This window comes from Papio anubis, chromosome 17 (genome assembly GCF_008728515.1).
Source record: "Papio anubis isolate 15944 chromosome 17, Panubis1.0, whole genome shotgun sequence".
In the NCBI taxonomy this organism is placed as follows: domain Eukaryota; kingdom Metazoa; phylum Chordata; class Mammalia; order Primates; family Cercopithecidae; genus Papio; species Papio anubis.
In genome coordinates this window covers 54067484-54080016 of record NC_044992.1, presented here as the reverse complement: position 1 = coordinate 54080016, position 12533 = coordinate 54067484, and the positions used below count along the sequence as shown (strand labels likewise).

Sequence of the window (12533 nt, the reverse complement as noted above, 5' to 3'; positions counted from 1 at the left end):
GCTATAAAATGAACATCATGTATTAATATATCTAACAGTTATTTAATCTAGCAATTTTTCTTTTTTTGAGACAGCGTCTCTTTTTGTTGCCTAGGGTGGAGTGCAGTAGTGCAATCATGGCTCACTGCAGCCTTGACCTCCCAGGCTCAAGCAATTCTCCCACCTCAGCCTCCTGAGAAGCTGAGACCACAGACATGCACCATCACGCCTGGCTAATTTTTTTATTATTTGTAGAGATGAGGTCTCTCTACATTGCCAAGGCTGGTCTCAAACTTCTGAGCTCAAGCAGTCCTCCCACCTCAGCCTCCCAATGTGCTAGGACTACAGGCATGAGCTACCTCTCCCGGCCTGGATCTAGCTCTTAAGGTATCAAGGCACAAAAGATTATCATACTCTTTGCCAAGCAAGGTACAAAAGTTTATCATACTCTTTGCAAAGTAGTATTTTTATTATAAAAATTAACTCGATTTTAGATACAAACCAAAGCCATGATCCATGAAAAAAATAATCAGTAAGTTAAACTTCATTTAAATTAAAAGCTTCTGCTCTGTGAAAGATACCATATCAAGACAATGGAAAGAGAAGTCACAGACTGGGAGAAAATGTTTTCAAAAGACATATCTGATAAATAACTGTTATCCAAAATATACAAAGAACTCTTAAAACATAATAAAAAAGAACTCAATTTTAAAATGAGCTAAAGACTTGAACAGATACCTCACCAAAGAAGATGTACACAAACATGGTAAATAATGACATGAAAAGAAGCTCAACATTATAATGAGATTAGGGAACTGCAAATTAAAAGGAAACACCATTATAGACCTGTTAGAATGATGAAATTTTAACAAAAAAACTATAAAACTTTGATAAAAGAAACTGAAGAAGACACAAATAAATGAGAAAATAGCCCAAGTTCATGGATTCAAAAAATTAATATTGTTTAAATGTCCATACTATCCAATGCTGTTTACAGATTCAATGCAATTTCTCTCAAAATTCCAATGTCATTTTTCACAGAAATCAAAAAATTCCAAAATTCATATGGAACCAGAAAACACCCCATATAGCCAAAGGAATTTTAAGCAAAAAGAACAAAGTTGGAGGCATCACACTTCCTAATTTCAAAACAATTATAAAGCTATAGTAATCAAAACAGAACGTTACTGGCATAAAAACAGACACACCAACCAATAGGACAGGATAGAAAGCCTAGAAATTTTCCAAATATTTACATTCAGCTGATTTTCAACAAAGGTGCCAAGTACACACAATGGGGAAAGAACAGTCTCTTCAATAAATGGCATTGGGAAAACTGGATATCCCCTGAAGAAAAATGAAATTGGGACATCATCTCACACCATATACAAAAATAAATTTAAAATGCATTAAATATTTAAACACAAAACCTAAAACTGTAAAGTTACAAGAAGATGGGGGAAAAGCTCTACCACATTGGTCTGGGGAATGATTTGTTGGATAAGACTCTATAAGCACAGGCAACAAAAGCAAAAATGGAAAATGGGATTATATGAAACTAAAAAGCTTCTATACAGCAAGGAAAACAATCAACAGGGGAGAAACAACCCACAGAAGGGGAGAAAATATTTGCAAACCCTACATCTGTTAAGGGGTTAAGGGGTTTATACCCAAATTACATAGGGAACTCAATTCAAGCAAGAAAACAAACTATCCAATTAAAAAATGTGTGAAGGATCTGAACAGACATTCTCAAAAGAAGACATGCAAATGGCCTGCAGGTTTGTGAAAAAATGCTCAATATCACTAATTATTAGGGAAATGCAAAATAAAACCACAATGAGATATCATCTCACACTATTCTGTTAGATATTCTGTTAGAATAGCTATTATCAAAAAGACAAAGGAAACAAGTGTTGGCAAGGATGTGGAGAAAAGGGAACATCTGCACACTGTTGGTATGAATGTTAGTACAGCCATTCTAGAAAACAGTATGGAGGTTCCTCAAAACCTAAAAACAGAATTACCACATGATCCAGCAATCCCATTTCTGGGTACATATCCAAAGGAATTGAAATTATTCATTTCAACTCCCATATTCATTTCAGCATTATTCACAATAGCCAAGATATAAAATAACCTAAGTGTCCATCAACAGATGGATACATGAAGAAAATGTGGTGAATATACACAAATGAATACTATACAGCTTTTAAAAAGAAGGAAACTCTGTCATTCACCATAACATGGATAGAACTGGAAGACATTATGCTAAGCAAAATAACAGGCACAGAAAGACAAACACTATATGATCTCACTTACATGTGAAATCTAAAAATGTTGTTCTCATAGAAACAGGGAGTAGAAAGATGGTTATCAGAGGTTGTGGGGTGGAGAGGTTTGAAGGAGGAAGAGGGATGGGGAATGGGAAGACATTGATCAAAGGGTACAGAGTTTCAGTTAGACTGGAGGAACAACTTTTGGTGATCTAATGCATTGTATGGTGAACATAGTTAATACATAATATATACTTCAAAATCACTAAAATATTGTTTTTGTTCTTACCACAAAAAAAAAAGTTGGTAATGAATATGTTAATAGCTAGATTAACTATTTCTATAATGTATACATAGATCAAAATACTACATTATGCCCCATAAATACACACAATTATTATTTGTCAATTTAAAATAATAATAAAAAACTCAATTAAGGAAAAAGAATGGCAATAATCCAAAACACTGACAACAACAAATGCTGGCAAGGATGTGAAGCAAGAACTCTCATCATTGCTGATGGGAATGCAAAATGTTATGACCACTTTGGAAGACAGTTTGGCAGTTTCTTACAAAACTAAACATGCTTTTACCATACAATTCAACTATTGTACTTGTTGGTATTTACTCAAACAAGTTGAAACTTTATTTCCACATAAAAACCTACAATTGGATGTTTATAGCAGCTGTACTCATAATTACCAAAACTTGAAAGCAATCAAGATGTCCTTCAGTAATTAATAAGTAAACTGTGTTAAATGTAGAGAATGGGATATTATTTAGTGCTAAAAAGAAACGAGCTATCAGGTCTTGAAAACACATTTTAAAACTTTAAACGCACATTAAGTGAAAAAAGCCCGACCTGAATGGTTCCATATTGTATAACTCCAACTATACAACATTCTGGAAAAGGCAAAACTATGGAGATGGTAAAAAACCAGTGTTTGCCAGGAGATGGGGGAAGGAGAAGTAAATAGCTAAAGCACAGAGGATTTTAGGGCAAAAATAATAATCAACACAGTAAACAGACAACCAACAGAATGGGAGAAAATATTTGCACACTATACATCCAACAAAGGACTAATACATAGAATTTACAAGGAATTCAAACAAATCAGCAGAAAAACCACAAGTACTCCCATTAAAAAGTGGGAAAATAACCTGAACAGATATTTCTCAAAAGAAGATATACAGTCAACAAATATATGAAAAATGCTCAACATCACCAATCACCAGGGAAATGCAAATTAAAACCACAATGAGATATCACCTTACCCCAGCCAGAATGGCCATTATTAACAAGTCAAAAAACAATAGATATTGGTGCAGATGGAATGAAAAGGGAAAATTTATATGCTGCTAGTGGGAATGTAAATTAGTATAATTTCCACAGAAAACAATATGGAGATTTCTCAAATAAATAAAGGTTGATCTATCATTCAATCCAGCAATCCCACTACTGGGTACCTACCCAAAGGGAAAAAAAAGTCATTGTATCAGAAAAAAACAAAAACAAAAACACCTAACATATATGTTTATCTCAGCACAATTCACAATACCAAAGGTATGGAACCAACCTAAGTGTCCATCAACTGATGAGAGGTTAAAGAAAATGTGGTATATATACTATGGAATACTCCTCATCCATAAAAAAGAACAAAATAATGTCTTTTGCAGCAACTTGGATGAAACTGGAGGCCATTATCCTAAGTGAAGTAACTCAGGAACAAAAAAACAAATGCCGCATATTCTCATTTATAAATGGAAGCTAAGCTATGGATCCAAAAAGGCATATAGAGTGATAGAGATTCAGAAGTGGAGAGGGGGCAGGGAAGTGAAGGATGAAAAACTACCTGTTGGGTACAATGTATACTATTCAGGTAACAGGTACACTAAAAGCCCAGACTTCACCACTGTATAATTCAGCCATGTAACCAAAACCCACTTGTACACCTGAAGCTATTGAAATAAAAAATATTAAATAAATAAATATCTTTCTCTACAAAAAAATAACAAAAAACAAAGCCTATATTAAAAAAAAAAAGAAGAAGCTATATTGCTTCTAAATAGACACTCTTCCCACCCCCGCAAAAAAAAAGAAATGAGTTTAGTGACAATAAACATGTTTAGAAAAAGAGGAATGCAGTTGGAAATATTCTCTCCTGAAATTTGGCTGTTTGCTTAAGACACCTGGCAGCATCCAGTGGATCAAAGGTGTATTAGTCCTGAGCCTCTGAACCCAAAGTTGACCGTGAAGATCACACAGACAATTTATAAAGATTACCAAGAAAGTTTAGAGAGAATCTCTATTTCCACAGGATGGAAATTAGCAGAACTATTTCAGTGACTTTTAGACTCTGCATCATTTGTCTTATAACAAAGGCATACCTTTAGATTGTTTCAAAAAGGCAATTCGATTTGCTGCCTTGATGAGATGTGTATTACAAATGATGAACAGATTCCTAAAGAGATTGAAAAAAATGACCCAAAATAGAAAGCAGAGGGGGAAAAGGGGTAGGAAATCTAAAAAGACAGAAAAACCTGTTACCAAAGGCCAAGTGAATGAAAACGAAGAGTGAGTAGAAGCTTTTGACACAGAAGAAGAAAAGAATCTTGGAAACACTGTAGTAAAAGGTAAGCCATCTGGGAAGTATAAATTACACAGTCTAAGGAAAACAAACTGGTATGATACTTTAATATTAATTTTTAAGAATTCATCTTCAAAATCATTTTATAAGGGCAAAATCAACAAAGTAGTAAGTATAAAAAGGTAAACTTTAAATGTATATATGTGTATATATATGATATAAAGTACATATCTCAGCACTTTTCAAGTCTCTGAGATTATTTTTCAGACTATATTATAGGTATATGTTTTACACAGTAGCGTCAGATCTTCTACAAGGATAAATTTAAAAGATTAGGACTCTCAATTGACAATGCTGAATTTCACTTGAGCCCTAAACTCCCAGAAAACAGTGAGGGTTAAAGGAATCCCCCCACCCTTTTGTGTTCTGGAAAATGGCTTACTGTAAACCACCCCTCCCCATATGACTTAGGTAAGACTCTGGAATGCCCCCCTTGTTTACTTACGACAATGCAAGACACACCCCCTCAAAATTCCCTTTCTTTGCATCATAAATTATTAGCTGAATTGTTTTATCCCCACTGATAATCAGAACAAAATAGACTGACTTCATGATAAAATACTCTCCAATTTACTTATATAATCATTCTACTGTTTCATCCCGTTTCCCCACACCTGGTTCTTTCCAGCCTCTCTCTATAAAAGAAAACTCCTGCCCAACCCTTGAGACACCTGCAGATCTTACAGTCACAGCATTCTTCCCATTGCAGTAGTCCTCCTCCTCTTCCAATTTCAATAGTCCCTTTCTTCCCTTGCAATAATTATTTTGAATAAAGTCTCTGCTTACTAAGTCCAGATTTGTTTTTATTTGAAAAAATTTGTCTTATTTGACAGAATACTAGCAAAAAAAAAAAAAAAAAAAAAAGGCAGAGGCATCTAAAAAGACAGAAGGGCATAAAAATCTGAAGCACAGATAAGATGGCTAAAGAAATTTGATGTCTTCTACATTATTTTTTGGTTATACTCTCACATCATTAATTACATTATCTACAACCTCTCATGTAAGTTTAACCCTTTTGATCTCCACAAAACTTATCCACCAAAATACTCTCATTGTACACCACAGAAGATCTCTCAGTATTATATGGGTTGTTGGGATGGGCGTTCAATATATGTTCACTAAAATGACTCAAAAGTCATCTCAGTTATTCAGCCAGTTCCTTATAACTATTACTCTATGAATTTGCTTACTGATCATGAATATGAGGTAATATAAACTAATTTTAAAAAGAAGAAATCTTTAGAAACTGATTTAAATACCTGGCAGAAAAAATGTATGTTAGTTTCCATCTTTCTGTTTAGAGGTAAATTCTGTCCTTAAAGAATCCAGGCTTTGATGAACAAGTATGAATGAGCAATAGTACAAAAGGATTTCCTGCCAAAAAAAAAGAGAAAGAAAAAATCATATGCTTGTTTAGGACACTTAAGCAATTATATTTACCTACCTGAAGTTATCTCTTCAATGTAACACTGACTTGGGGTATGATACACAGTATTTCATCAACACAGATATGTGGGCAAACACTAGAAAAAGCAGTTAGTAGACTATAAATCACAGATCATCCAGTTCCTTAACTTTATCTTTTGTGGTATGAGGAGAAATCCAGTTTCAAATGGCATACAAAGCAAAGAAATCCAAGTACATCTGTTTATTTAAATAAACCCTGAGAAGCAGAACTGCTAAGACAGTAGTAATCACTCATGTTACTGCATGCTCACTGTGTGCTAAATATGATAAAGACTTGAAGAGATCAAGTTTCCCAAGATCACACAGCCAGCAAATAGTGGAGACAGAATTTGAATTCAGACAATTTAACTCCAAGCCTGTGGTCTTCAGTCCCATAGAACATTGCCTCTCAAAACAATGCTACTGCAAACAAAAGATGTTGTAGGCCAGGTGCGGTGGCTCACGTCTGTAATCCCAGCACTTTGGGAGGCTGAGGCGGGCGGATCACGAGGTCAAGAAATCGAGACCATCCTGGCCAACATGGTGAAACTCTGTCACTAATAAAAATACAAATCAATTAGTTGGGGGTGGTGACATGCGCCTGTAATCCCAGCTACTCAGGAGGCTGAGGCAGGAGAATCGCTTGTATCCGGGAGCTGGAGATTGCAGTGAGCCAAGATCGCACCCCTGCACTCCAGCCTGGGATATACAGCGAGACCATCTCAAAAAAAAAAAAAAAAAAAAAAAAAGCCAGGCATGGTGACTCACACCTGTAATCCCAGCACTTTGGGAGGCCAAGGGAGATGGATCACGAGGTCAGGAGTTCAAGACCAGCCTGACTAAGATGATGAAACCCCATCTCCACTAAAAATACAAAAATTAGCCGAGTGTGGTGGCACGCGCCTATAATCCCAGCTACTCAGGAAGCTGAGGCACAGAACTGCTTGAAGCCGGGAGGTAGAGATTGCAGTGGGCCAAGATCACACCACTGCACTCCAACCTGGGTGCAAGACTGAATCAAAAACAAAAAGAAAGAAAAGATGGTGTAGCCTCACTTCAAACCAAAGACTATCACATTATGCAAAAGTGATAACCAACACTTAGAAATTCCTCAAATTTTCACATTTTCAACTCACATCTGAGTTACATTGGATGAGCTAATTTATCACAGTGCCAGCCATATTACATTATATTACACTGCTAGTTATAATCTGTCTTTTTCTTGTAAAGTTTAGCTGCAAGTATTAATATTCTAACAAAGACAGAGTACTTAAAATCATTTTTATTTATTTCTGACGTATGTTAATAGTCATTATTTTTCAATGTGATATGTCCAACATTCCTGGAATTCAAAATATGTTAAAATAAAATAGAAGCACATTGAAACTACCCATCTCAGAAAATATCTGAAAAACATGCAGGTCTCCCCAGTAACCCATCCTATGTAATCTCTTCTAGATCTTCTCCAACCAGTTGAATCTTTACCCCTAAACTACTGTGCACAGCACTTAATGTCTTCACTATTCTTGTCTTCACTATTTAACTGACATTAATCATTTGCCTTGTATTTGTATTTAATTTTCATATGTATAGCTCCTATACCAACTATAGCCAAATTTATAAAGAACTGGGACTGGTAACTTATCATTCTTAAAATTATTTCTCACAGTATCAAATACAATGGTATATATACAATGAAGGAAAGAGTAAAGGAAAGGAGGGAAGGGATGGAGGGAGGGGAAAAGAGAGGGAGAGAGGGATGAATGAACAAATTCCCTTCCTACTAAGCTACTCATCAAAAGTTCTTGTTTTTTGGGTTTTTTTTGAGACGGAGTCTCGCTCTGTCGCCCAGGCTGGAGTGCAGTGGGTTGATCTCGGCTCACTGCAAGCTCTCCCTCCCGGGTTCACGCCATCCTCCTGCCTCAGCCTCCCGAGTAGCTGGGACTACAGGCACCCGCCACCACACCCGGCTAATTTTTTGTTATTTTTAGTAGAGACGGGGTTTCACTGTGTTAGCCGGGATGGTCTCGATCTCTTGACCTCGTGATCCGCCCGTCTCGGCCTTCCAAAGTGCTGGGATTACAGGCGTGAGCCACTGCGCCCGGCCGCTCACCAAGTTCTTAAATCATCAGAGTGCTTAATTAAGCAGAGTTGATACGTTTTGAATAAATCTTGAAAGGAACAATTGTTCTGTAATTTATTGACCAGATTATCAAAAAGTTGGCAGGTCTTAATTTGCTGGATGAATCAGGTACCGCATAATCCTCTCCAAATTTAAAAGAAAAAATTAACTTAGAAAGTCTATTCCCTGTAACTCTGACAATATAATTGTTTCTCAGCTGTTTCAATCCTATCTTCTATCTGTGAATTTGCAGGAACAAATCAAGAGAAATGGAGGAAGTCGTATCCCTCTTCTCCAGTCATCTATCCATTCACCTTTCTATCCATGAATTCAATGTATATGTCTGCATGCTTAGTATGAACTAGGTTCTCTCCCAGGCTCTAGGAATACAGCAATGAACAACAACAACAACAAATATATACAGAGAGAGAGAGAGTTATGCTATTAAGAGAAATAAGGTAGTAACTGAGGGGAAAATGGGGCTGTGACGGTTTAAGATGAGAAAAACAAAGGCGGCTTCACTGAAGTGTGACTCTGTATGACATCCCTTCACAAAATACTTTCCTCTTTCATGCCACATTTCCCTCACAAGCCGCCCCACTCGCTCGCTTTTCCCTCGCTAGAGGGACTGAAAACGTCATTAACACCAACTGCATACACAACTCCATTGCAGCCACTGCCATTCACGAACGTTCAAACACTCATCACCCTGTTTTCGTATTTGTGTAACAAACGTTGAATGAACCTCCACCTCTTCCAAGAACCCACGCTGAGGTGGCTTCCCATAGACCCTGGCCTTATGAAGCCAACGACTTCTACGGGAAGAAAGAGGACCTGTAAGCTAGTGCGCGAACGACCCGCAAGCTGGAAATGGGTGCCCTAATAGAGGTCTCTGCCTCACGCTGAAGGAGCAGGGAAGTGAACCAACACCCGGGACCGCCAGCCTTCTACAACGACCACCATTTCTGAGGAACCACCTGATCAGTCCCAGTCACCCTTCACTCTGCCCCTTTGTCCCACTCGGTCCCCTAACGGTTCCTTTCTGGAACCTTCCTTCACCCAGCCCCACCACTGTTCTTCCTCCCTCGCACCCTACTGCATTCTCCACTCTCCACCTCGAAGGCTCCCCTCCCAACTCCTCAGCGGGTCTCGCCTCCCCTCCCCACCTCTGTCCCCCCGAGGGTCCCACTACCGGCCCAAGCTGCCCTCCCCACCCTCGTGTCTCCAGGACCCCGCGCTCTCTGCGGTCAGCCCCTGGGTCCCCTCCGGAGGCGCGGCTCTCGCTCCGCAGCTTTCTCAGGCTCCCGCGCAGCGCCGCCCCGCCCCCGCGGTCACCTGACCGAGCCCGACGCTCCGCCCACCGAGCGCCCCGGTCCGAGCGGGCCCAGGACCCTAGGCGCCGTGGAGCCGGTGCTGTCACGCCCACCGCCACCGCCCAGGGGCTCCGGGGCCGTGGGGGAGCGGCTGAACTCAACACCGCCTCCGCGCCGACTGAAAGGCGCTGCGGCCGCGCCCGCCTGCCCCACCTCATAAGGGCCTGTGACCTCACGAGGCTGGCCGCCGGGCGTTGCACTCGAGCGGCGGGGGCTCCTGTCCGTGCGCTTTCCTCCCGCAGCCCCGGCCTCGACTCCGCCCTCCGTCCTTGCCACCCGCTCGCCACTCTTCCCTAACCGCTGTTCATTCTCCGGTGCGCTATCCCGCCATGGTCTGACCCCCAGTTCAATTTTATCTTCAGTCCATCCTTTGAACACCCCGACCCCCGACCCCTTTCTTCTAAAACATTCCATCCTTCCTGGCTTCTGCTACTCAATAATGGACAGCAGCTCGAAGGCCATGTGTCCCACGGCTTTGCTGAAATTTGTCTCGAGTTGCCTTTTAGGAGACTGTCGTTTCCTTTTGAAAGAGATAATTTGGTGGGTTTGGTTTTATTCTGTGTTTGTTTTTCCTATGTATTTATTGTATGCAGTTGGGCAAAATATTTATGCTGAGTTTCGATTTTCTCATTCTTCCAGGGTTGTGGGAGTTCAAAAATATATACGTAGTGCTCAATAAATATTACAATATTTAATCCCTTCCGTGATACTACTGTGTTCATTTATATCTTAAACCTTGCTTTGTAGGCATTCTTTAATATTTTATTTTGATTTTTATTTATTATTAAATATATAGACAAATCATAATTGTAAATATTTAATGGGGTACAATGTGATATTTTAATATATGTATGTAATATGAAATGACTAAGTCAAGCTTAACATACCCATCACCTCATTTAACGTTTTTTATGGTGAGACATTTGAAATTTACTCTTAGCAGTTTTGAGATATACGATATATTATTATTAGCTATGGTCACCACACTATGCAATAGATCTCAGAAACTTGCTGCTTTTGTCTGACTGAACCTTGTACCCTTTGAACAGCATCTCCCCATCCTCCATCTCCGACCTGCCCCGTCCCTTCCCAGCCTCTAAGCACTATTCTACTGTCTACTTATATGAGTTTGACGTTTTAAGATTCCACATATAAGTGAGATCATGTGGTATGTGTCTTTCTGTGCCTGGCTTTTTTCACTTAGTATGTCCTCCAAGTTCATTCATGTTGTCACAAATGACAGAAATTCTTTTTTAAGGCTGAATAGTATCCATTGTATATGTTTACCACATTTTCTTTATCCGTTCATCCATTGGTGGACACAGGTTGATTCCATTATCTCAGCGATTGTGCATAATGCTGAAATGAACATGGAAGTGCAAATAAGTCTTTGATATACTGATTTCAGTTACTTAATATATGTCCAGAAATAGTGTCGCTGGATCATATGATAGTTCTATTTTTAATTTTTTGGGAAACCTCCATATAGTTTTCCATAATGGCTGTAATAATACCAACAGTGTAAAAGTTTTCTCCACATCCTCACCAACACATTATTTTTCATCATTTTGATAATAACCTTTTTTTTTTTTAAAGAGTCACTTTGTTGCCCAGGCTGGAGTGCAGTGGCGCAATCTCAGATCACTGCAACCTCTATTCCTGGGTTCAAGCGATCTTCCTGCCTCAGCCTCCCAAGTAGCTTGGATTACAAGCATGTGCCACCACACTTGGCTAATTTCTGTATTTTTAGTAGAGATGGGGTTTCACCATGTTGGCCAGGCTGGTCTCAAACTCCTGACCCTCAAGTAATCTGCCCACCTCAGCTTCCCGAAGTACTGAGATTATAGGTGTGAGCCACCACACCCAGCTTAATAGCCATGCTAACAGGTGTGAGGCGATATTGTAATTTTATTTTGCATTTCCCTAATAATAGTGATTTTTTTTTTCACAAACCTGTTGGCCATTTGTATGTCTTCTTTTAAGAATGGCTGTGTCAGGCTGGCATGGTGGCTCACACCCATAATCTCAGCACTTTGGGAGGCCAAGGTAGGAGAACTGCTCGAGCCCAAGAGTCTGAGACCAGCCTGGGCAACATAGTGAGGCCTCATCTCTACAAAAATAAAAAATAAAAAAAAAAAAGTCTGTTCAGATTATTTGCCTATTTTTAAAATTAGGTTATTTGCTTTCTTGCTACTGAGTTTCTTATATATCTTGGATATTAACCCCTTGTCAGATGTATGATTTGTAAATATTTTCTCCCGTTCAGTGGGTTGTCTCTTCACTATGTTAACTGTTTCCTTTGATGTGCAGAAGTTTTTAGTTTCATGTAATCCTATGTGTTTATTTATTATTTTCTCACCTGTGTTTTTGAGGTCATGTCCAAAAAAAATGCCCAGACCAATGTAGTGGAGTTTTCCCCCTATGTTTTCTTCTAGTGGCTTTCTTCTATTTTTTCTTCTAGTAGCTTTCCCCCTATGTTTTCTTCTAGTAGTTCCAGTCTTACATGTAAGTCTTTAATCCATTTTGACTTTTGTGTATGGTGTGAGATAAGGGTCCAATTTCATTTTTCTACACATGGATATATGGTTTCCCAACAGTGTTTATCAAAGAGATTCCTTTCCCCATTGAGTGTTCTTGGCTCCTTATCAAAATTCAATTGTCTGTAAATTCTGGACTCTCTAGTACGTTA

General features: G+C 38.9%; 1 protein-coding gene across 11 annotated transcripts in view; it reads right to left on the bottom strand.

Annotated features, from left to right (window-relative positions):
- The window catches only part of LOC103878903 (EF-hand calcium-binding domain-containing protein 3), a 514301-nt gene extending 504404 nt beyond the window's left edge, over nucleotides 1-9897 (bottom strand). For 9 of the 11 annotated variants that reach the window (XR_004179475.1, XM_031657654.1, XM_021929308.2 and 6 more), the window contains exons 1-2: nucleotides 9686-9791; nucleotides 6163-6277 (exon numbers count right to left, since the gene is read on the bottom strand). Coding sequence is in view for 10 of the 11 variants with exons in the window: in XM_031657654.1 (XP_031513514.1) it covers nucleotides 6163-6192 (30 nt within the window). In the remaining variant the exon portion in view is untranslated. The other 2 variants (XM_031657656.1, XM_031657655.1) reach the window with 2 other exon arrangements.
- Between the last annotated feature and the right edge of the window lie 2636 nt (nucleotides 9898-12533).